The 26,719-nt window shown below is 41.0% G+C and overlaps 1 protein-coding gene across 3 annotated transcripts in view; it reads right to left on the reverse strand.

The window, feature by feature from the left end:
• Nucleotides 1–4,224: 4,224 nt before the first annotated feature.
• ENOX2 (ecto-NOX disulfide-thiol exchanger 2) overlaps nt 4,225–26,719 on the reverse strand; it is a 291,281-nt gene continuing 268,786 nt past the window's right edge. For all 3 annotated transcript variants that reach the window (XM_058659099.1, XM_058659098.1, XM_058659097.1), the window contains 5 exons: nt 17,088–17,269; nt 14,947–15,054; nt 11,157–11,265; nt 7,629–7,714; nt 4,225–5,829 (listed from right to left, as the gene is read on the reverse strand). In XM_058659099.1, coding sequence (XP_058515082.1) covers nt 5,698–5,829; nt 7,629–7,714; nt 11,157–11,265; nt 14,947–15,054; nt 17,088–17,269 — 617 coding nt within the window. In that variant the 3' untranslated portion in view covers nt 4,225–5,697. The remainder of the gene's footprint in view (nt 5,830–7,628; nt 7,715–11,156; nt 11,266–14,946; nt 15,055–17,087; nt 17,270–26,719) is intronic.

Below are 26,719 nucleotides of genomic sequence, written 5' to 3' on the forward strand. Positions count from 1 at the left end.
GAGGAACAGGTAATGGCAGTTATTATTTTGGGTGCCTGGCACTGTTCTTCTAAATTGTCCTCTGCCCCTTTCTCCCCTCAGTCCTGTAAAACTATTTTTTTCTGGGCACTGATTCTGTCCTAATCCACTTGGTGTGTGCATATGCACAGAGACACACACACTCACAAAGGCAGAGACACACAGAGATACATACACAGAAAGAGCGGGAGACACACAGGCATGCACTTGGGGCTTGGGATAGATACGCTATAGAAGGTCCTGGACTTAACATGGTTTCACTGGCCATTTTTCAGCCCTCCTGTGATATAAAAGTGATACACATTCAATAGCAATTGTGCTTCATATTGTGTTTAGAAATTGTCTGGTGATGCTGGGCCACAATATTAGTCCCATGATCCCAAGGGGAGAACACTCATAGTCTATAATACATTGTGTTGTTGGGATAGGACAGTTGGTGGGTCACAGATATTCAACACATTATCCAAGTAGGATAGTTCCAATTTTGAGTGAATTTACTGAGACACTGACCCCATCATAGGTCAAGGGGCATTGGCATTATGTGAAACACATTGAAATCAGCATTGCCGATTTTTCTCTCATGGGCAATATGGCTCTGGTTCAAAAGGGGGTACAACATAGTTCATTTTAATGTATTAACACTCACCCAGATCCTGATTCTTTGAACTACTCTTCAAACTCCTCCAGGACAAGTACCATGTGAAATTCATCATTGCTTCCCTTATTTGCTGGCAGGTTGCCTGAGAGTAGATTCTCAGACAACATGAGAATTAAAATGCTCAATTTCATGTCTTGAGGTCCAGGCACATGAACACATGGTTTTACTGCTGTGAGCATAAAATTTACTTTTTTTTTAAAGGGATAAAAGAATGCCTTATGTTTTGTTTCTATTTTTTCCATTTTTCAACTGTGTTGCCTTTTTATGACTCCAAGCACACATTGCACAGACACCTTCGGGGACTTTTCTCCGACAGCTCAGACCTCTTTTCTGTGCCAGAACTGGTGGTTTGAAGAGAAACATCTTGTGGATAGCATTTGGTTAATTTTCTTAACACAACGCTTTATACTTGCTCGCACAGAAGCTCAGCTGTCATTTTTTTCACACAGAAATACAGGCTGGAGGAGACTGCCTGCCATTTATGCATTGACCCAAGAGTTGCAAAATGTGCAATGAATCAGTATCTTGATCACTTACACACTTTATTGTTTAAATACACTTTATCTAGTAAAGCTTATTTAAAGCTTCCCATGTGATTGAGCACTATCATAAGTAATTCATAAATAGAATGAAATGGATCCCATCTTTTAAAACCATTTTGGAAAGTATATTATTTCAACCTAGCTGGTTTTCTTAGTAATCCTTGGTATTTTGTTTCATGCATTTAAGAACATCATTCTCGGGCTCCGGCATGGTGGCCTAGTGGCTAAAGTCCTCGCCTTGAATGCACTGGGATCCCATATGGGCACCGGTTCTAATCCCAGCATCCCCAGCTCCCATCCAGCTCCCTGCTTGTGGCCCAGGAAAGCAGTCGAGGATGGCTCAAAACCTTGGGATCCTGCATCTGCATGGGAGACCTGGAAGAAGTTCCTGGTTCCTGGCTCCTGGCTTCGGATTGGCACAGCTCTGATTGTTGCAGTCACCTGAGGAGTGAATTATCGGACAGAAGATCTTCCTGTCTTTCCTCCTCTCTGTATATCTGACTTTGCAATAAAATTAAATAAATTTTTATTAAAGAAACAACATCATTCTCATAAGGGTTCCATGGCTCCAAAAGTGTTAAGAGTCCTATTTTATATTCTCTCAGTCATCCTTGGCTGAAGTTGGAGATGAAATGGGAGAGAGCTGAGGACTCAGGAATCTGCATCCTTATCCCTGCTCCATCTTCCACTTAGCTGTGCGACCAAGGGGTGGTTCTTCATTTTCTGAGATTGTTGCCTTTAGCTGTGATCATGGTGAGGGATCTGTTTTCCCCTCAAGCTCCGAGGGTATGGGGGAAGATCAAAATGCCTGTGCCCAGAGTTGCTTTGAAAACACTTGAAAGAAGAATGAGACCATATAAGGTATTTGTTGAGGAGTATTAATGGGTTAAGGCTTCAGAGGTCTGATACCTTAGAGGGTTATTAATTTTAGGGGTGTCTAATACTTAAACATACATGAATGAATGCGACTGGGCAGAATACTCTTTAATCTGTCATGCACAGCATTTCCATTCAAGAGCTGATAACATCTCCGTAAGACTGGATAGCCTTGAGAGCTCATACCTGTGTGCAATCAATTTCCTTTTCTTCTCTCCATTGCCCCAATAATTAATTGCTTCAGTATGCCTTTGAGATCTTCCTGTAAGATAGAAAATCCAGGCAAGCTGAGATCTTCAAAGCTTACTGTCGAACTGAAACACTGGGGGGATATGATGGATCTTGGGATGTGGGAGAGAAGATAAAGCCCCTTTTGCCTCCTTGTTAATGGGATATGTTCTGTCCTGTGATGGGCGGGGGTGGGATCTGAGGGACACATCAGACTGCATCTGGAGATAGCAGCAGGAAGCTTCCTCTCAGGGTTAAGCATGGACCAGGCATTTCCTATGTCTTGATGAAGCATTCTTTGGTGCAATCTGATATTCGCTAAGCCAGCAGGTCTCATTCTTCTTTTAGCTTACTGTGTGGACTTACGGGATCTTCAATATTGGAAAAGGCAGCTCTGGCATTATGAAAGTTTTGTTATTAATATGACTATGAGTTGAACAATGATGACCACTATTTATTGAGCACTTATTTCTGCCAGGCATAGTCCTGGGCATTTTACATCGAGTCTCATATATATCCTGGAGTAGAGGGATGGCTGATGAAGTTAGCCTTTTTAAAAAGATTTATTTAATGAAAAGCATAGTGGTGTGTGTGTGTGTGTGTGTGAGAGAGAGGGGGGGGGGGTGGGGGAGAGAGAAAGAGAGAGAGAGAGAGAGTCTTTCATCTGCTGTTTTACTCCCCAAATAACCATAATATCTGGGGCTGAGTCAGCCTGAAGCTAGGAGCCAGGAATTCCATCTGAATCTGCCCTGGGGAGACAGAGCCTTAAGCACTCAAACCATTACCTGCTGTTTTCCAGGAACACTGGCAAGAAGCTGGATGGGGAATGGAGTGGCTGGGATTTGAATTGGCCTACCAAGAGGGGGTGTAGGTGTTTGCAATTGTGGCTTCACTGCTGCTGCCACAATGCACAATGCCCACCAATGCTTTTATTATTAGTAGTAGTAGTATGCATGTGAATGTAGTTTAGAATGCTATACAGGGCCCGGCGACGTGGCCTAGCGGCTAAAGTCCTCGCCTTGAAAGCCCCGGGATCCCATATGGGCGCTGGTTCTAATCCCGGCAGCTCCACTTCCCATCCAGCTCCTGCTTGTGGCCTGGGAAAGCAGTCGAGGACGGCCCAAAGATTTGGGAACCCTGCACCCGCGTGGGAGACCTGGAGGAGGTTCCAGGTTCCTGGCTTCGGATCAGCACAGCACAGGCTGTTGCACTCACTTGGGGCATGAATCATCGGACGGAAGATCTTTCTCTCTGTCTCTCCTCTCTGTATATCTGAGTTTGTAATAAAATAAATAAATCTTTTTTAAAAAAAACTATCAGAGGATAAAAAAAAATAAACACCTACATCAGTGTTTGCTCAACTGATTGGGCACTAGAGCCTAGCCCAATCACAATGAATCTCCCAAGCAGGTTGTCGGAGTATAACCTGAATGAAACTGGCAGGTGGAAGAGAAAATGAAAATGTGCAATTAAGTAGAGTTAAGTGAGGGAGAGCAAAGTGTTTAGGTGTGGCAGCTGTTGCCTTAGAATTCCATGTTACTTATTGTAATTAAATAAGAAGTAAGTGATGAGTGCAACATTTCCCTTGATTTCCTAGATGTTATGAAAAGGCTGTGCGAGAGCCCGTGAGAGTGAGGAATCAAAGACTTCTGCAACGTTGATGACAGAAATGCTTCAGTGAGGAAGCTGGTGTAAAAATAACCCCTGCGTGGTGTTGGTGCTGCAGAGGGGAGCCGTAAGGGGAAGGTGGCGTGTAGCATGAATGGGCTGCTGGGGACGTTGTTTCTAGTTGTCAAGGCAACTTTGGCATCTTCTCCCAATATCTTGCTAAACTCCAAGGACGAACCGGAGACGAGCTACTACGGAAGTACTTAGCTAATTATTCAAAACAGAACACCAAACTGAAGTATAAAAAGGAAATATTTATCTTTGAAAAATACAACTTTGAACACTGCCGACATCTCATTTACAGTCTTTTTGAGAAGCGCTCTGTGCTGGCTTGGCTTATTCAGCATGTTCTCTTACTTCCCATAGAGGCGCAGGGAGGGCTTGTTGGTGTTACTATAAGCACTACTGCCACTGTTACCGCCATTATTAACACACACACACACACACACACACACACACACACACACTCTCCTATCATCTCTGCCTTAGGATACTAGCCTTCCAACCCCTGTCTTCTCCTTTCCTGTTACAGTGACTGAGCAGAAGTTTCTGAAGGCCTGCTTGTCCCCAGCCACTGCAACCTGCCGCTGGGCACTGCAGAACAGTGAGGCATCACTGGTAACCAACACACTACACCACACAGAGCTGACCTGCTGGCAGAAAGCCTCACATACTTTGGCCCATTATTATTCATTCATCCATTATTAACACTCATACCAGCTTTTCATACACATTCAGTGTTGCAGTTAACCGAGCGTGGATGGCGGTACACAATTTGCAGTTCAACACGTGGTCAGCAGAGGGAAAGGGGCCGATGGAGAACACAAGATGGCCAGAGGAAAACACACATTAAAATACATCCCTTCTGCTGGTGTGGGTGAGCATGCATGTGTGCAAGCTCACCTGCCAGTGTATTTTAAGTCATACAAAACTAAACACGCCCACCTTTTAAAAGCAGACTATTTACAAGTGATTCTTAATAGTGCAGGCACCTGTCACTTGTACTGGATATTTGCTTGCTGTGAATACATATATCCAGGTTTTGTGTTCAAAATTCTGAAACAGATCTTTTGTTTGATATATTAGAGAAAATAATTTTGGAACATTTGTTAACTTTTGGTTCATAGTCATTTTGCAAAAAGCCACAAACCATGCTTTGTCATTTACAGGGTGAACTTGGTTAAGCACCTTCTGGAAAACACTGATGTGTTAAATGCTGGTCTACTGGGCATTGGAAAGACAATGGCAGTTACGTGGAATACTGAGAGCCCCTCTCATTCCTTTCATCACCAGCAGCTTTGATGTGAAGAGAAGGTTGCAAACACAAATCAGATACAAATAATCAGAAAACAACTCAGTTAACAGTGGTGAAGAAAAAAAAAATTATCAATCAAGGTCTACAACAGTAGTACAGACACTGAAAACACTTCCAAATACTCTCTAGCTTCAGGATTGTTTCAATACTACTAACAAGAAAGGGGAGAAGTTACAGCACTTGAGGTTTGAGGCGATTTCTTGTTAGGGCCTGTAGCTCGAGGTGCTGTTCTAGGATCCTTATTTTAACTCAGACGATATCCCATGGAATGAAATGACAAATTTAAAGCAATTTCCACTTGAAAACCATCAAAAATACAAATCACCTTCTAATCTTGCCCCGACATCCCCCCCCCTTTATTTTTCAGGATCCTAAGTTTTTGGCAAAAAGATTCAGGTCAGTTTCAAGCCCTCAAAGCCACAGAACTTCCATCTCTTCTCCAGGCTGGCTCCAACTCCAGTCATTTCTTGTTTGAAGGTGTGCTGAAGTCTACTCATGAGTCCCTCTACATCACTCGTGCAGATCTGCAGCGGAGAGAGGGTACCAACATTGAAAGCCAGCTCCACTTTCTGTATCTGGTGTCTTCATCCCACCCCCTGCCCTGCTGTGGCCTATGTGTGAATGCTGTCTTGCAGGCAGGGAGGGAGGCTGGGTGTGTGTGTATGTGTGTTTGTGTGCATTGTGGGTGGCATTCTCTTTCAGTATGTGTGTGTGCATGTGTGTGTGTGTGTCTTGTAGACTGACTTCTAGACAGATGGCAGTGTTCCTCTGCTTGGCCACTAGACGGAGGCTGCTAAGCTGGCTGATGCAGGGAGCTGGTGCCAGTCACGTAGAGAGGCCTCGGATTGTAGCAGGTTGCTCAGTGCTGGCGACGTCATGTGCAAGCCCATCGGAGCTGCCAAGTAATTTGGGAGAGCAGAGAAGCAGAATTGGCTGCCAGCAGAGTAGAATTCTTCCCACATCCATCAGTTCAAAAAGCAAAAATAACATGAGTGATGAATGCTCCTTACTTCCATGCATCGGTGCATCGGTCTCCCCTCAGCACATTTTCTCTGTCTCTCTCACACGCAGACCTCAATACATTGAAAGAATAAAATAATTCTGGGACTCCCTGAGGAGGCTCGTTTGGGAGGCTTTCTTTAGTATCTTCTATCCTACGTGTAAACCTAGGAACCAGGGCTTGATTGAGAAACATCAAGGAATCCTTTGAGAAAAATACACAGTTGCTGCTACAGTGAATGTTCCAGAAGCTGGAGGGAGGGATTCTCCAGCTCTGTCGCTACTACTATAGGCTCTCTTGGCACTGCTCTGGCTGGAAGCTGCCAAGGAGGAACAGAGACTGGGCTAGGAGTGAAGGCAGGCCTCCTTCTCAGAGCTGGCAGCAGGCATTACCCAGTTAGGTGGAACCATACATTGCAAAGTGTCATGCACAGTAGGATTCCCGTATCAGAGAAAAGTAGCTAGATAATGTTTATAGAGGTAACTATGCTCCAGGCGCAGCGCATGTAGAGGAAAGCATCTGGGAAACACACCGAATTCCAGTGACTGCCCTTGAGGCATCACATTGTGGGCAAATGTTACTTTCCCTCTACTGTATTTCTATACAGTGTACATTTTAAAAGATAATGTATGCAGTGTCTGTTTTTTTATAAACAAAAAAAGAGTCAGATAATTTTGACAGACCCAGAGTTTGATTTCATATTGTTGCAACTGATTATTTGCTCCTGGGTACTCCCATTCTGTCCTCCCCTTCACCGCCAACTGGGCTGATTGACTGCGGAACAGCATCATTCACAGAGGGAAAGGAGGGGCAGTGCTGGCTCCTCCCGTTAATGGAGGAGGGTGAGGCAGCACACTTGGAACATGCTTAAAGCAGTAGGATGCCCAAATGGCCCGGTGCCTCTGTTGAGAGGATAGATGCCTACATGGTCTAACAATCTGAACACTCAGCAGGAATTTGCATTCAGTGGCACTTCCCAACAGGTGCATGCCCTGTGACATAGTGAGTATGCACCATGAGCCTGTTTAACTGAACGCTGTTTCTCATGAGCCTGTTTGTTCTAAGGAGTCACAGCTCCCTCCCGCCTCTAAGAGATACCCTGGCTTCCTAGGGAATGTGTATGTATTCTTGCTCCAATTACCCCAAACGATAGCATCTGGGGAAGGCACTGGCTCATGAGATCAGCTATGAGCAGATATTCAGTCTGGGTCACAGAAGACCTTAGTTCATGGCTTCATTTTTTTAGGTGTCTGCTTGTGCAGTCAAGTAATCTTTTCACCAAGAAGCCTACATTCTCTTGTACCCTCTTCCCTGACCCTGTACCTGATTATCAAGACGATGCAAGTAGGAACAGATGTATTCAATGCTTGCTCCAAACGGATGAACATGAAGGAATGTGGAAATAATCCCTGCAGAGATAAGACCGTAGATGTTACACTTGACCTTATATTTCTTGGTAAGAGCTGACTCACATGCATGTGTACAATACAGATATACTGGATGCTATTCTAAGTTTACATTTTTTTGCTCATTTAATGTTTATAATAGCTTTGTACCATAGGTATTGCCATCCCCATTTCAAAGGTAAGCCATGTGAGGCCCAGAAAGTTTAAGCAAATTGTCCCAGGTCACACAGCTGCTAAGCAGCACAGCTGGTATTTGACCTCAGACAGTTGTTCTTAACCAGCATACACGCAGCTTCTGACTGTATTATATCATATGCAGGAAGGCTGGCATTTGAATTTGCTTCCATAATTGGAGACGGCTATAGGCCATTTGAATTCCAGATGAGTTTACGATGAGTTTAGATTGTGCATTATGCACATGTGTGTGTATTTGTGTTTGTTTCCATTTCCTTTGTGCAATCTTTAAATCAGATTTCACCCTCTTAGATATTAATAATGTCTGGCCATTGCAGCAAACATACAAATTCTGTACTCTGCCCCGATTAACTTAGTGCCTCTCCCAAAAGAAATCTGCTGAGTGTATTTAGGTTTCACTTTGCAAGCAGCTTTGTAAAGAAAAGGCAAACCTTCCACTCATGGTTGACTTGAGCGCTCACTAGCATTTTGTACTTACAGCCCTGAACGGCTCTGCATACTAGAATTCTTCTAGCAGTTTACAGTCTCAAGAAATGCACATGACTTCTCCTTGGTCTACCTCGGAATGTGACTGACAGCTGCACAATGCTGCCTGGGGTGTCCTGGCCACCAGGTTTATTGTTCCAATGCTCCATTTTCCGGCAACAGGTGATTATTTAAAAAAAAAAAAACAACCTTTAAATTCATCTCCTTTCATAAGATCTTATGTACAGCAAATAGGTTCAGGACTGAATTTGCTGAAAATGGCCAGGGAATAAAAGTGACATTTGATTTAGTTCACAAACCATAATTTCTCTGTTCCTTTAAGAGATTAATACAGAATAGAGTACATTTAAGTTGCATTTTGAAGTTCAATCAGTTCTTTGTGAACATCTTCCAAATATTAGATGGTAAGGAGGTGTGTCTGGGAGCGTTCTAAGAGAAACTGATGGTGGGACTCAAAATCGGTATAAAAAGGATCCTATTACAGTGTGCACTGCTTTATTCTTAAATGACTAGATAAACTGAATTTCTAAACACTCATTCTAGCTGAGAAAAATTCAGAAGAAAGCAGTCCGCTTTCAAAGAAACTGTAGAAATCACTGCAAGAAAGACTGTCAAACACCCAGGAATAACTCCAAAGATTGAGAAACATTGGACATTTTTGTGGGTTTACATCCAAACAACTGATTTAAAACAGAAACCATCCCTGCCCCTGTCAGTCCAAAACTGCCTTCTTAAAAACAACACAAGAAACTTTTATTTTAAGACTCTTTTTTCCTCCAGCGCTACTCACTTAGAGGATTCCTTCTATTCTCAGTGCTTTTCTGACAGGTCTCCCTGTTGCCCTGCCAATTTGTTAAGAATTTTAAGTTGGAAAACGCTAACAGTTGTCATTTTTCTTGAAGACTCAATGGTGAATTTCCCCCATGCATCTTGATTAACATATCAAAGAATTAAGTCTGAGTGTCATATCTGTTACCAAAGGACGGAGATAGATCTTGAAAGGACACAGAAGCCAGTTGGTAGGGGGGCCTTTTGCGAGTGGAGTGGCACCACTGGGCGTCTTACCCTCCTTCCTCAAAGGCAGCTAGGGTTATCTGCTGTGGTCTAAGGACAGCTTCTTCTTAAATGATTGCATACTTTGGAATCTCAATCTGCCACCGTTTTTCAAATGGAATAAAAAGCCAACAAGCATTTGGGACCTCTAAGTGCTGTGAATAGTTCTGTTTACTGAGGGCTTACCATGTGGGAGTAGGTTCATGTGAAGGGATGCAGATGAATTGTTACATTTAACACTTGTAACTGCTCATTGAGGTAGGTGATACTATTATGACTATTTTGCAGATGGAGGAACTGAAACTCAGATAAGAAATGATAGTTCCAAGAAGGGAAGCTAGGCCTGTTTGATTACTTTTTGTAAAAAAAAAAAAAAGATGTATTTATCTGTCTATCAATCATCTATTTGATAGGCAGAGTAACAGAGAGAAAGAGAGAGACAGAGACAAATAGAGAGAAGACAAATTCTTCTTCCCACTGGTTTACTTCCCAAATGGCCACAATAATCTTGTTTGGACCAGGCTGAAACCAAGCCAGGAGCTCCATCTGGGTTTCCTACATGAGTGGCAGGAACACAAGTACTTGGGCCATTATATGCTGCCTTCCTAGGTGTATGATCAGGAGGCTGGATTGAAAGCGGAGCAGCTGGACATGGGATGCTGCAGGTTCTAGTAGGACACTATGCCAGCTGCATCTGATTTTTTAACCATCAGTGAGCATTATCTCATTAAAACACACCATTGTTCACAGTCTCCTCAGCCACTGAGTAATGTGATATAAATATAATAATAATCAAAAAAGTCTTTGCCCCTGGCACCTGGCACACAGCTCCTAAAATCCTTGGAATTTCCAAAGCTTCAAGAGGGCTTTTGCATGCTAATGACTGATAACTGGGTGCCACTGAATAAACAGCTTTAGGATGGGAGCTGGCTGTCACAAGACCCAATGCTGGATTAGAGCATACCCCACAACAGGGAGGGGAAAGGGTATGAAGACTGAAGCAATTAACAAAGGTCAGTGATTGAACCAATCAGAACTATATAATGAGACTTCCATATAAGGTCCTATCTTGACTTCCAATTTTAGGAAATTATCAAATGCGGGTGGGGAGTTATGGGAACCTTTGGCTTTATAGCCAAATCTGACCTCAGCATGGGTCACTTTGAGCCTGGTTTCTAAGGTGTGTACAGTCTCGTGGGAGTGAGTCCTTAACCCTTTGGGACTTGGTGGTAACTTCAGGCAGTGTCAGAGATTTGGAGGAGTAGAGTTGCACAGAAGACCACGTAATCTGGTGGCAGGAAGTGGCATGAAATGCTCATTTAGTGAAAATCTCATTTAGATGCTGTCAGTCAGAAGTGTCATGAATGAAGACAGCCCAGCCAGTAACCTGGACAAGCTTGGGAGGTGTAGGCTTACTTCAGAGGCTCATCTGGAAAATCTGCTTGCTGAATGGCATCTGCACTGATTCCTGTGTGGACCTGAGAGGGTGTAGCTATCCTTGTGTGCAGATTTTATCTTGCTGATCCCTTCTCTGAAGGTAGTGTTTTTGTTGACATGCTTAGCAAGGCACTGGCTCTGAGAAGTCCTCCGGACTCTAGGTTCGCAGACTGTCAGGCCTCATAAGTGCATAACGTATGCTTATTAATCTCTAGTTAACCCCTGCCAGCTCCACTGTGCCTTATACATTGCATGTGTGTGTTAGCTTCCTTACCCACTAGCAGAGCTTCACGTTCAGACTTTATGGGACTGTTGGTCAAGGTCTTCTCCAGGGGGCAATCACTCTCCTGGCTTGATGCACATAGTCTTGAAGCACAGCTTTCCTGTGGGAATAACATGTCTCCTGGGTCAATTCATCTTAGGTGGTAGCAGGATTATTTTTAACGAACCACACAACAGCTAACTTCTTAATTACAAAAGCAATACTGCCAATTTTGATTACTGGGTGGGAAGGAAAATGGTGCAACTTACAAAAGTACTACCAAATAATCCAAAACTTCTTTACATGGCTTCAACACAAAGATTTAGTCATCTGTCTCCACCAAACTTTTCTTTCCTGCATTCATCTTCTTAATTCCATCCAACTAATCTGGGGAAGCTGAGCCAACATTTACTGTCTATGTGGATGCCAGCCATTGTTATATATGTATTATCTCCATTCTATAGATGAGGAAAATGAGGCCCAGAAATGTTAGGTAAATTGGTCAGGATTGCATTTCCAGGAAATGGTGAAGCCATTCTAGCATATTAATTGTTAAATGAACCATCCTTAATAAATTTTGGGCCCCCATTCTGCTGATGGTAAGCCCCACCTGTGAATGCAGAGCCACTCACAGGCCCTCAACTGTTGCCTTTTACAGTACAAATTACAGTCTCTATTGAAGAACAGCTCTCTGTCTTCTCTCTAATAAGGATGTTATCAGCCAGAATATTCCTGACTTCATAGCAAGAGGACTCAAAACGAAATGTGACTCAAAACATCATCAGCCAGTGGCCGCCTTTGTGGTTGGAAGTTTTTCTGAGCATAGGAGATAAATGTCCCAAGAGATACTCAGGTGGGATTCATGATCAGTAACCAAGCTGAAATACACCTCTAGACCTTTCGTGGCTCCTTCTGGCTTTGGATGCTGACAACATCTTCTCTGTGCTATGCATGTGAAGGAAGCGCTTCCAGAAGAAGGAATAAAAGAGCCATGGCTTTAGCCTCACTGATTCAATGTTACTGTTGTGAAAGAAAATGCCAGAGGTGGGAGGACAGATCGTGGATGACTCAGAGGCTTTGTCACTTTTCCCCTCATCTAAGCCCTCAGCGGGGACAGGGATCTTTCCATTTTCTTTAAAGATGTCTTCAAAGCTTCCAGGATGCTGTCTGTGAACGAAATGAATGGTCTATGCTGCGAAACATGCTGTTTGGTGGATTTACAGACTTCCTGGCTATAGTCAGAGGGGAACCCTTTCTTGATGAGCTACTCAATCTTTGGGCTCTGCACTCCAATCCAGGTAGTAACCATTATGCTAGGTTTGATTTAAAATACTCTCTCCCTTCTAAGCCACAGGGTTCACATCTGCTTCTAACCCCCTTAAAATGTCAAATTATCCTGTAAGCCATTCCTTAAGTAGAGTTTAACAGATTGGGGGCTGATTTAAGATGTAAAGATATCATAACATATTTTAGCCATCTTTAATATTATAACCAGCATTTAAAAAACTAGAAGGCATTACTGAAGGGATGCTTATCACCTTGAATTTTACTAGCAGATTCAGAGAGCCAGTCCTTTCATCAGTTAGACAGACATAAGCCACATTGTTACACTGCAAAACACTGACAATAATTCACTCCGTGACTTATTGTCAATAAAACCAAACAAAAGCAAAACAAAACAAAACAAAACAAAAAAACCCTCTTCACCAAAACTTATTGCTTTCCTCTCAACCTGAAATTATTTTTGCAGTCTAATGTGATGGCACTTTGCTTCCTAACCTAATTGTGTCAGGTTGAAATATGTGGTCACAAATCAGCTTCCCAGAGATCAGTTTATAATGAACTGTCATGAATTTCTCTAAAACACGCTTTGCTTAAAATAACAGGAAAAAAACTCATGCTGGCTGTGTTTTGATTATCAGTTAGATTTCTTTCTTTCTCCTTTTTAGCTGCCATTTCATGGTATGGAAAGTTTCTACTAGTCCACTACACTCCTGACTTCTATAAATGAAACACTTTATAAAGAGGAGAGCTACTTATGCTAAAAATGTCCTTAAATCGATTTATGGTATCAGTTTTAAAATGCTTGGGGAGCTATAGAGCCTTATCCTGATTTGAGCACTATATCATGTACACATGTATGGAAACATCAAATGCTATCCCTTGAATATGTATAATTCTAATGCATCAATTAAAAATAAAAAATGAGTGTTTCGAAGCATAATGTCATTAGCATAATCCTCCATCTCTCTACACCGTTCTGGTTACCCATTGCATTTTTTTTTAAAGATTTATTTATTTATTACAAAGTCAGATATACACAGAGGAGGAGAGACAGAGAGGAAGATCTTCCGTCCGATGATTCACTCCCCAAGTGAGCCGCAATGGGCCGGTGCGCGCCGATCCGATGCTGGGAACCTGGAACCTCTTCCAGGTCTCCCACGCGGGTGCAGGGTCCCAAGGCATTGGGCCGTCCTTGACTGCTTTCCCAGGCCACAAGCAGGGAGCTGGATGGGAAGTGGAGCTGCCGGGATTAGAACCGGCACCCATATGGGATCCCGGGGCGTTCAAGGCGAGGACTTTAGCCGCTAAGCCACGCCGCCGGGCCCACCCATTGCATTTTATGCAGGCAGCAAAACAGTTATGTGGCAGCTCTGGGGTATTATAGAAGCTCTGACAGTATAAGAGACGTTCTAGTAAATAGAAGAGATTTGGCACTTTTCAATTAAATCCTTGATAAATGAAATTCTCTGGGACTCTGCTCATTTCTTTAACAGTACCCACAAAGCTGGAAAGTGAGTTGATTTTATGAAGTGGAAGAATTAAAAGCATATTGCAAATGGCCTCCAGAAAACACTTTCAATCATTCATTTGAAGTACACCAAGGTTGCTGCTTGCTAATGGCACTCTGGGGGAAGGCATTGTGCTGCCAGACACATCCAGGGCCCGCATGCATGTTGTCTTTCTGAACTGAGTGCAGAAGATACACAGCCCGAGCTCTTCAGGGTCTGTAGCACTGCTGATTTCTGATTCTTGATTCAAGTTCCCAATCTTGTGCTTCTAAGAAGACTATCAGCTGGCCGCTCTGGTCAATAGGCCTTCCTTTTCAGAGGATAACTTCAGCCGAGGTATAAAGGATGTTGGAGAGGTATGATAAGGAGATGCCTGGCCACAGATGTCATACACCTTAAGTAGACCAGTCATCTGGTTCATGGCTAGGACACATTAATGTGTCTTGATATTAGTAGACTCCTCAAATGTCCTCAATGGTGGCTCTTATTACTCTAGGCTCTTGCTTAAGTCCCACTTCACCATCCCTGTTTTCCAGCTGTTGATTATGGTGTCCCTTTGTTTCTTCCCAAGGCTTCCCTCTTTTTGATGTTAGCTATCACTCTCACCAGCAGCTGCTCATTACCACACTAAATGTACAGTCTACAAAGACATGACAATGCAATGTATCATATGAGCTTTCAATGTTGCTATTTGCTTGAAATGAAGCAGGGAGAGAAGTGTACACTCTTGTCTTCCTTAAGCTAGGGAGGCTGAAGAATCTTAGGAATGGATTTATCTTTCCACTGAAAAATACATTCTCCACAACCCCTATAAATGCCAAGGACTCATCTAAAATCAAAGCCCTTGATACGAGAATTGCCCTTGAAGAGGGCCTTTAATCCCCAATCAGCCAAACACCCCACACTGATGCTTATGGCCTGATAGGTTTCAAGGCATTCTCATTGACGTTGAAGGGGGGGGGGCTGGTGGAAGGACCACAAGGGAAAAGATTCACTCAGCACTTACATACCTTTTCTTTAAGATTTTCCAACATTTTTTCCAGCTGTAATTTGTCGTCTTTGAGTTTTTCAAGTTCAGTTTCTTTCCTTTTGAATTCTTCTTGGACTTTGAGTAGATGCTATAAAAAAAATCAAAGACAATCGAGTCAGTAACAAAGGAGCTACACATGCCTTAAAATGCCTGGCTGGGCTTAGGTTATCAGGTGACTGGGCTGCACTTCCCCCTGGCACACACAATCATTTTTCCACACAGCGACTGGAAACTGAAAGCATTTTGCTTATTTTAAATTAATTTATCTGTCTCCTACAAATTTCCTTTGAGTTTGTGCATATTCTAGGAAGATCCCAAGAAACTAATTGATCTGGTCACTCCCTTATTCTGGCCAGAGGTAAGGACAGGACAGGGCACAGTTAATATAGTGTGGATAATATTTTTCATTGCTACACAGAAGTAAACTTGATATTGTGGAACATTCTTAAAAATAGCTATTTGTAAAGAAAGCATGAAAGAATCCATATTTCATATATTAGGTTTTATATCAGCAGGTAGGGAATTGGGCTTGTCATTACTAATAATTACAACAAATAGTGAGTGCCTAATATGTGTTAAGCATTGTATTAAGCATTTCTGTTCATGTTTTCTTGTAAGTCCCACATTAACACTGTGATGCTGCAATCTCTGAGGATTAGGGAAGTTAGGTAGGTTGCGGAAGGCCACCCAGAAAGTTAAGTGGCAGAGTTGGGCTTTAAAATCAAGCTGGGTGAACTCCAGATTCCAAGCTCTTCACCAGCATATTATACGAGTCATCTTTTGGGATATGATAGGAGAAATCTTACCAGTGTTTATAAGGCTCTTTTCCAACAAAAAGTAATTTGAATGAGTGGATTTAACTTTTTTAGGGGACAGAAACCTGTTCCTCACTGAGGTCTTGGAGGTGATAAAATGAAAAATAAATTTTCTCATTTTCAAACAGCATATGCAGAATAGTTCAAAAATCAAAGCAAGAGGTAAAAAAAAATAACAAAATGCCTCCAAAGTCTAGCTTTTCAGGGCCTTGCAAAAGGCCATCAGGATAGCTTAAATAGAAACAAAGAAAAAAAGAAAGAAGGGGGAAAAAAAACCCCAAAACACCGTACAACCCCCACAGTCAAAATTCTTTGAAGCATAGCTAAGGAAATGAAGTTTTTGGGTAGAAAGATCTCTGATATAATTTACATGATCTAATTAAACTCCATGGTGACAGAAAAAGGAGAGTAAACATTACTTTGAAATATTAATATGATATTACTGTCACACAGGAAAATGATGATGGCTGAAGTAATAACAGGGACTCTTTGTGCCAAAAGACTCCCCATTCATAATCTGTAATTCCAAGACATGGTTAACACATTTTTGCACAACTATAGGCGTAAGGAAAATGGCTGGTTGTCTGGCCTGATGGTACTCAGGAGTGCAATTCTTCCTGGAGTGGAAGCAGGTGCCAATCTTTTACATTGTAGGATCACTGTGGTGACAGTTACATAAAACATCTAGACACTGAGCATTGATTATCCTGAGACATATCTGACTGGCATGACAGTTGACACACTTATTTACTTTACTTCTATATTTAGAATTCTGTGCAGGTAAACTCTTTCACACAGATGACTGAAAAAAATAAAAAGTAAATGTTATTGTGTGCCCAAAGCACTGATACTTAAAAACCCATAACATTCTCACTTTTGCTCAAATTAAAGACAGAATTTTTGTTGTTCTCTATAAAGGGCTATATTATTTGGTATTCTATTAACTAGATACTTATTCATCAGCAGCTTTTCATAACTAAATAAATGAGGTTCTTCACACAGATCCTGAAGTCTTGTCTAGCGCCTGAAGTACCCCCTGAAGCAGAAAGAATATATTAGTTCGCGTTGAGTGTAGTTTTAATGTTCAATATTTTCATCGGAAATTGGTGATCCACTGCCAACTCTGCATTAACATGGATATTTCCTTAACCACAGCACATCATCTCTTCCTCAGGCAAGCCAGAGAGTACGACATCAAGAAGAAGAAAGGTATGTCTGACATTCTGTTTGCTTGCAGAGGGCTCTTTCATAGAGGAAGGCCTGATGTCATACTTCCAGGAAGTTCAGAAATGCAAAATGCCTTTACCTGTTGCATGCCTTGGAGCGCTTGCTGCAGGAACTTCAGCTGCTGTTCCTTGTTTGGGTCATCGTCTCTGTGGATTTTTCCTTGTTCTTGCTTGAGCAGTTCTACCTCATTCCGATAGGCATCGAGCTGCCAGCGGAGGCTGTCATTTTCTTCCTTGAGAGCCTCTGTCTGTGATACTAAGGCTAAATAATCAATATAAAATATTAACATATGTGTGTTCATCTGGTGTTTTAAATTAACCTGTATAAAAAGCCTTTTAATGTGTAACTTTAGGTCTGTTTTTGTAAATGAACCAAGATTCCAATGCAGGAAAGTCCTCCTCACGGGTCCTAAGACATTTCCAGGTAGCATCAGTTACTTGTTTGAAATGTGCAAAAAATATAAAAGCCCTGAAATAGTAAATTATAGGAATAATTATCTTAAACTCACAACTGCCTACACAATCACTTCCTGACAGATGCATTAAAAATGTATCGTTGGCTAGTGCTACAGAGAAAAGGTAAATGTAAAAACTAAGAAAAAAGACTTTTGGTTTTAGATCCAACATTTAAACAACTTGAAAGCCTTTACTCTGTCTTAACAGTAAGTAAAAAGTTGCAATCACCAACTCTCCTATGTATCAGAGAAGTGAGGTCACGGGGCAAACAGTTAGTTTCTAAATTGGAAATACAGGTGAATATAAAATTACCCTACTGGACCAGGAACCCATTAACCCAACCAGGGCCAGGAAGAAAAACTCAAATTGCCAAGTTCTTGGTGGCTTAGTGTGGATTAGTCCAAGAGTTAGAAACTCCAGAGGGACCCATTCCCGTGGGGAGGGCTCCCATGCTTTTGTTAGTAATATTTACAGGAGAACTACAGGTCCCACCTTGGATTTCAGAGGAACCTCTCTTGGGTTTCTGGTATGAGGAGGGGAAAGAAGGCTTTTGAAATTTGACATGCCAGGGAATTTTGCTCTTCTTAACAAGGCCTGTCCTTAGGAAAGTGTGTCTCACAAGGGATTAACCTTCTTGGTGGTATCAGAGCCTAACTGACCTGGGAGAAGAGAAGCACCTAAGTCCAAGCCCTTCTAGTCCATGGTGGAAGGACTGAGAAGCACTGGCTAAGGTCATAGTCCACGGGCATGGGCTCCCCAAAAGGATGAGACTTAATTACAGGACTAGAGAACTCTTCCCTCTCCCGACATTTTTCCAGCACACAGATAAATGTCTATTTGCCAGTTACTTTTACCCAATACACCATCTCTAAATTCTAACATTACAAGACACACTGAACACACAGTTTGTGGCTACAACTATAGAGTGAACATCAGAAGCAGACTCAGATATGGTATTGATATTAAAATAATTAGGTTATAAATTTAAAAGCAACATGATTAATATGCAAAGGGTTTTAATGGAAGAAGTAGATAACATGCAAGAACAGATAGGTCATATACAGAGATGGAAATTCTAAGGAAGAATTAAGAAGAATTTCTAGAGATTACTGAAAAGCACAATATCAGAAAGGAAGAATGCCTTTGATAGGCCAATAACAGATTGACATGGCTGAAGAGTCTCTGAATGTGAGGACATGACAACAAAAGCCTTTAAGAATAAAGCCCATCGGGCTTGGCAGCGTGGCCTGGTGGCTAAGGTCCTCGCCTTGATCCCATATGGCCGCTGGTTCTAATCCCGGCAGCTCCACTTCCTCTCTATCTCTCCTCCTCTCAGTGCATCTGACTTTGTAATAAAAATAAAATAAATCTTTAAAAAAAAAAAAAAGAATAAAGCCCATCTTAGTTCATGTAGTTTATGTAGGGTGTTATGATAAAATATCATGAACTGGGCAACATATAAAGACATTTATTTCTCATAGTCTAGTAGCAAGGAAGTCTAAAATCAAGGTATCTGAATTTTAGAGTCTGGTGATTACCGACTGACTTTCTGGTTTATAGGTGGTGCCTTCTAGCTGTGTGCTCACACCACAATGGGCAAAGCAGTCCTCTGGGGTCTCTTCTTTATGGAAACTAATCCTTGCAAGTACTCTCCCCAAAGTCCTATTTCCTAATAGTATTGTACTGGCAATTAGGTTTCAACACATGAATTTTTCGGTTCACAAACATCTAGACTATAGCAAAAGCAGAAAACAAATGATTTAAAAGAGTAACAATATATCCAAGAACTGCAAGACAATTACAAAATGTGGAAACACATTGATGGCAAGACAAGGAGAAGAAAAAAAACAAAAAACAGTATTTGAAGCAGAAATGACTGAAAATATCCCCAAGCTAATGTCAGAAACCATGCCACAGACCCAGGAATCTCAGACAATATCAAACAGGATAAAGGGCAAAAAACCCTGCCTAATAGTTAGGCATATCATACTCAAACTTTAGAAAATCAAAATAAAAAAAACCAAAAAAGCAAGAAATAAAAATTTAAACATGTAAGAGCAAATATAAACATTATATCTGACTTTCAGAAATTACATAAACAAGAAAAAGTAGAATGAAATATTTAATCAGTCAAAAGATCCAAGTTAAACATTACTGTAGTATGTGCATAACTTCCCTATGAAACTAAACATACTTTTTCCATGCAATCCAGCAATCATGCTGCCTGGCATTTTTATCCAAAAGAACTACAAACAAACATTCACATAAAAGCTTGCACACAATATTTTCACAACACTTTTTTTTGATAATTGCAAAAATTTGGAAGCAACAAAGATGTCCTTTGGTAGGCAAATTGACAAGTAAGTTGTGGTATATATACAGATACCAGGATAGTATTTATTGCTAAAAGGAAATGAGTTTCAAGCCATGAAAAGACATAAAGGAAACTTATGTGCATAGTACTATGTGAAGGAGCCAATCTGGGAAGGCTATCTACTATACAATTTTAACTGTATGAGATACTGGAAAAGGAAAAACTGTGGACATAGTAAAAAGATTAAGTGGTTGCCATTGTTCAGCCAGGAGGGAGGGATGAACAGGTGGAGCACAGAAGAGTTTCAGGGCAGAGAAATTATGGTATATGATACTATAATGACAGATGTTTATATATTTCTCAAAACACATAGAATGTATACCATTAAGAGTGAACCCTAATGAAAACTGTAATGATGAGTCAATACTGGTTTCTTGACTGTAACAAATGTACCACTTTCCTGAGAGAGGCTGACAGTGTGGGGAGAATGTATTTCTGTAGGGAGCATACAAGCAACTCCCTACTTTCTGCTCAGGTTTGCTATGAACCTTAAAATTGCTCTAAACAAAGTTTATTAATTAAAAATGAAGATGCATGGGGGATAAAAAAAAAACCTTGGTTAAGTTTAATTACTTATGGGTTGGGCATACTTTCTAAGGTCAAAAAATTGTAAAAGCTATTTCAGAATATTTAACCAGAGCATTTTCATTAATTCAACAAACATTTATTGAGCACCTTCTATGTTATGACTATGGTACAAAAGTATATAAGTCCACTAATCTCTATTAGTTATATACCATATTAATGGAAATATTTGTCCTTTATTTCTATTGTTTGATTACTAACAGAACATTAAATCAAGAAAGAGAGATTATTAAAATTGTTCAAAATTATAAATATGTATATAAAATGTGTAAGAAAATTAAAAGACAATTTCAAAGTGTTTCTTAGCTACCTATAGGAAGGGACTTTGGATACTAGAAAGTAAAGTAACGGAAATACAATCATTGAAATTTTTTGTTATAAATGGTAGAAGAGTTTCCTAAATGGATTTCAAAGACAAAATTAATCTTCTAGATACTGAAGACAAACAAGATATGATTGACAAAGATGAAATATATAGAATAGAACTACATTCTGAGCGTTAAAAAAATTCCTGTTCCTAAAAAGAGGCTCAGTTTAACTCTATGTCCAACCCGAGGGTTTTCATAAAACTACTAGGTACTGATGTAGGCTGTTGTGATCAGGTTGCCTCAGCAGAGCAAAGCAAAGCCTCTCAACACAAGGTTAAAACCAGGAACCAGGAACTTCACTCAGGTCTCCACATGGGTTGCATGGGTTTCCAGGTGCAAGGGAGACTCAGACATTTCAATATGGGATACCAACTCCTTACAACTAATTTTAAATTTTTTTTGCTGTGATCATACATATTTTGTGTCTTTGAAAAGAAATCCAGTGCACAGGAACTTGGCTTTGTAGCATTCCAATTAATATTTACCTTTACTACTTCTTCAAGTGGTCGGGATATTTTTTCACTGGACAGGCAGTAATCCTAGCAATCACAACACGCAAAGATGATGCTACAAGTGAAGATGGTTGTATATAGCAAACTGTACAAAAAAGGGGACAGCAACGATTTGCAGACAGTGGAACAGCATTTGGTTTGGGTCAGAAGTCAGTGAGACCTAGCACATAGGTTACTCTGTAAATCAATCCCCATAGATGGAGAGTAACTTACATCTGCTTTAGTTTACATGTTTATCCTGGAGCAGTCCACATGGCTCAACACAAAATAGGGACATTTTCTTTTTTTCCTTTTTTGCACTGCAGGCCCGAGACTATACATATTTAATTTCTATATGTCATATGGAGACACATGGGCAAGAAAAGGGCAGAGATGCAGAATGCTTAAAATCATATTCTCCAGTCTAAATACGAAAACATTCTCCCTTGGAGAAAATGAGTAGGAGAGACTGCCTCTGTGGCAGCTAGGGACCGGCAGCCGAGTGACAGGAGGTAATAATTGTTTCAGTTTGGACTTGTCATTAAGTAAAAAAAAAAAAAAAAAAAAAAAAAAAAGTAATCACCTATAATGCTACCGAGAACATCTTACCTACAAAAGGCATTTCCTGCTCTCTGAAATGAGGCTTTTTGTCACTTTAATGAGGACACCAAGTCTTTCCTTTAACAGACTTAATATTAATTAGGCCTATTTCTGATGTTAGAGTCCTTTGTACATTGCAAGAATGTCGGAGAGTTCAATATTACCTTTTAATAATATGTTTGCGCAGGTGAATACATGTGTCCTGATACCAAGTAGCATAGTACAGTGAGCACATTCATATCCTGCCATCATTAGTCCTCATCTTCTCCTTCTGGACTCTTTTGTATGTGTGAAAAATGTTTCTCTTTATGAGGATTACCCCTCAGATGAGAAGACAGCTAGTTCATCATGGCAATATGAAAGTGTGAAGGCAGCTGTGAACACCTTCTGCAGAAGTCATGAAGAGCAAAATCTAAGATACATTTTTTTAAAAGAATTTATTTATTTTTATTGCAAAGTCAGATATACAAAGAGGAGGAGAGACAGAGAGAAAGATCTTCAATCTGATGATTCCCTCCCCAAGCGGCCCCAATGGCTGGAGCTGAGGCAATTCGAAGCCAGGAACCCAGAACCTCCTCCAGGTCTCCCATGTGGGTGCAGGGTCCCAGGGCTTTGGGCCATCCTCGACTGCTTTCCCAGGCCACAAGCAGGGAGCTGGATGGGAAGCGGGGTTGCCGGGACATGAACCTGTGCCCATATGGGATCCCGGCGCATGCAAGACGAGGACTTTACTCCCTAGGCTACTGTGCGGCACCATCAGATAAGGTTTTGTACAACAAAAGATCAATACAGATTTTGTGCCATTAAAAATATTAATGTCTAGGTTTCTTCAGTGGTACAAGGAAAACAAACAAAGCAATAGAAGTAAATTCAGGCAGTCAGTCATGCTTACAAAGCTTCATTACAGGAGATGCTTAAAAATGTTACACAATTTTAGAAGGAAGAATGTCAAACATTCCTCTAAAGGCTGATAAAAATGCACTAGGGGGCTGATTTCCAAAAGGAAAAATCAAAGAGAACAGAGTGTGAAGAAATAGGGAAAACATATAAGGATCAGCCACTGGGATGGCAGCAAGTTGGTTCAGGCAAAGTCTCCAGTCCCCTGACCTTGCTTTACTTGCTTTGTTGTCTCTATTCCAATCAGGGTTCCATTAGTATGGAATCACTTGGTACCTCACTGCTCCCCTCCCGAGATCTTCACATCCCCCTCTTAAACACAGAATTCTCAACTGTCAATTATCTCACTGCCTTTCATTGCCTCAATACTCCCTTTGCTTTCCTTGCTGGAACCTTTGATTTCAGAGTGGAAGTCTCACCAAGCCACTGATTGCTTTTTGGCTAACATTCCATTGCTGGCTCATTAGCACAAGCACCCTGAACTCATGGTCACTGACTTCAATTTTCTTTGCTCCTTTCTAGGAAGTTGCAAAGCTAAGGCAACAAGACCAACACTGACTCCCGTGGGCCCTTGCTGACAGCACCTCTCACCGATTCCCTTAACTCATACTGCCCACGGCAGTTCCCCAGACTTGTTTCTCTTTCCTCATGGTCTCATTTCTGAATCATTCTGTAATCAATGGATGACAACGGAGAAGCCAGGGCTACCCGCATGTTTCCAGGTTTCCTGTTCTTGTGTGAGAGGAAGAAGGTTCTTCCTTTTATAAAGCCAACTCCCCCTGAATATGGATCACTTTCTCTTCTTTTCCAGAATCCACTTGCATAATTACCTATATGCACCCTTTCATTTTCTAACATCTTCAACTTCATCTTCCAGATGATTTGTTTCTTTTGTTGACTGACAACAACAACAAAACCCCTTAATTTTAAACTTATCAATTCTAGACTCCAATTACAAGATACCCTTATTTCCACATGTTTAGTTTAGTAACCAGCTTCTTGATCTATAGTTTGTTTTGGTCTACTTTTCTCCTTTCTTAATGCCATGCACTCTATCTTCTAACTCTATTAATTTACTAAACTGGCCTCTGCTTAATGTTATTTCTCTCAATTCCTATTTTCTTTATAAGATCTGAAAATACTGGTTACTCCCTACTTCCATATAATCTCCTGGTTTCCACACTCTAGTCTTCTAGTTTACTTGCAACCTCTCTGACTGCTCTTTTGGTAACCTCTCTTAAAGCCCCCTTTTTCCTTCTCTCTTAGCATGGTATCTCTCCAAAGCATTCTATTTAGCTCTTTACATTCTTCCACTTTCATTTATTCATATCCTAAGGAATTCAGCCAATTCTTTTATCCCTTCTAATTTCTTCAACTCTCACTGGAGTATAATTTTTTCTGCCTATCTGCTAATTACCTATTATCTGAAGCTGATCTCACATTCTACAAGTCATTGTGACTATTCTGCCAGTTCTACTGTGATGAGTTGAACTATATTCACCTCTGCCCCCCCCCAAAAGATATCATATTCTGCAAGTCAATGTGACTATTCTGTCAGATCTATTGTGATGAGTTGAATTATATCCACCTCTCCCCTCAAAAAGAGATGTCAAAGCTCTCATAATGTAACCATGTTTGGAGAGTCTTTACAGAGGTAACAAATTAGAGTGAGATTAAGGTGGGTCCTGATCATTATTTAAACAAAGGCAAAAACTAGACACGGAGACAGACATGCACACACCGAGAATGCTATGTGGGCATGAAGGCAGAGATGGAGGTCATTCATCCACAAGCAAAGAAACATCAAGTACTGCTAGCAACCGATCACAAGCTGAGAAGGGGGAATGGAAAAGATTCTTCCTTATAGCCCCTGGAAGAAATCAGCCTTGATGATTCCTTGATCTTGGATATCTATCCTCCAGTTTTGAGATAACAAACTTCTGTGGCTAAGTCTTCTAGAATGTGGTATTTTACAATGGCACACGTGGTGAACTAATGTAATTAGTTTTCCAGATCTTTCCTTTTATTAAACATCTATAGCCAATTGGTCACTAAAGACCTTAGGGTAGTCCTCTAAAGAAAAAAAAGTTGCAGGGGGTGATACTGCATTACCAAGGTCTGAGGTCAGCAAGGCCAGAGCCCCAGAGAGCCCACATTCCTAAAATAATGAGTTCAAGAAGCTTATGTACTTGGCCACATGTTCTGCTCTCCTCCTCCCCCTGAGCATGTGACGATGCACCTGAGGAACTCCTGGCTGGGATGGTGATTAGCTAGCAAACAACAAGGTGAATGGCCCTTGGGTGGATCAAGTTGATCTGAAATGATTCCCCAGATGAACAAAAGCCACCATAATGGGCATTAAGCTGTTCTTTCTTGGAGGATTAGTACACCCGTTTTATTAGGGAAGGTTCCCTTTGCTCCCTGCTTTAAAAACACTTCTATGTGTATCTTTATGCTTTCTCACTTTTACTTTTCTACCTTCTTCATCCTGGTCTAAACTGTTCTGGATGCAGCACATGGCAGTTGTGTTTCTCCACAATTTACACATTTATCTATTCAATCTTTTATCCTCCAATAAACATCATGCTTATTTTCCTCTTTGAGTCTTGATCTTTCCAATTCCCTCCCCCATCAAGATGCTTTTTTCTTTCTTCCTCTCATCCACACCCACACCTGTTCATCTTTTAATACCCGGATCAATTTCCACTGGCTGTGACTAATCTGACCCATAGTAATATCTCTTGCCCTTGCTGCATTCAAATCAGTACTTTCTAGATTTACACCAAGTGATACTTCTTATATTTTAAGTGCAGTTACATATATTTACATCTTTATTTTCATCAGTTTATGGGACACAGCACTTAAATGATTAAACTATTTCATAAAAAGATTATTCATTTGAAAGGCTGAGTTACAGAGATGGGGAAAGACACACACACACACACACACACACACACCATGCACACACGTGTGTTCACAAAGGGATCTTCCTTCTGCTGGTTTACTCACCAAATGGCTGTACCAATTGGGGCTGGGTTAGGCTGAAACCAGGAGCCTGGAACTCCTTCAGGGTCTCCCACATAGGTGCAAGGGCAGAAGTATTTGGGCATCATTTGCTGGTTTTCCAGATGCATTATTAGAGAGCTGTATTGATAGTACAGCAGCCAGGACCTGAACCAATGCCCATATGGGATGCTAGCAGTGCAGGCAGTGACTTAACCCACGGTACCACAACACCAGTCTTTGATTAAACACTTAACATGAGGATAATAGAAACTGGTTGGATACTGGGTGAAAAGAAAAGAGAAAATTTTGGCTAGAACAATGAGAATGCTTAGTCTCAATACTTTTTGCAAAAGTGCTCCTTGAACCACCAGCACCTAAGTCATTTAGGACACCAACAAAACAAATATTCTCAAACTTTATTACAGACCTGCAGTATCAGATTTGATAGCCCAGAAACTTGAATTTTCAAAGGTAACTCGAAAGATTTTTTTTGTCCTACCAACTTTGAGAACGACAAGTTTAAGAAAGGAGACGACAGAAGATGAAAGGAAGCAATTTTTCATGTTTTCTGAATACCTGCACTTTTTGTTATCGCTACCAATAGTTTGAAATAATTTCAGTCATGACTTACTATGATGTAAGTCTCCTTCTTCAACTCTCTGTGCAGAGTATACCTTTCTTCCATGGCAAGAATACTTTAAGGACTAGATCACAAAAAGGGACTGACGAACACATAGTCTCAGGAAGAAGAGAGATTCTGTGGCAGTCCAGCAAAGGTAGGTTGAACTGCTACTTTGGTTTTAATTTTTCTGGGGAAGAAAATTCTACCAGAAACATACTGTATGTATGAATGTATGTTTGGTATGGAGAGAGGGGAGAAAAACCACTCAGATCCAGTTGGCTCTATTTCTTAGTTGTAAAACCAGATGGTGGTA

This window comes from Ochotona princeps, chromosome X, assembly GCF_030435755.1.
Source record: "Ochotona princeps isolate mOchPri1 chromosome X, mOchPri1.hap1, whole genome shotgun sequence".
Taxonomy (NCBI): domain Eukaryota; kingdom Metazoa; phylum Chordata; class Mammalia; order Lagomorpha; family Ochotonidae; genus Ochotona; species Ochotona princeps.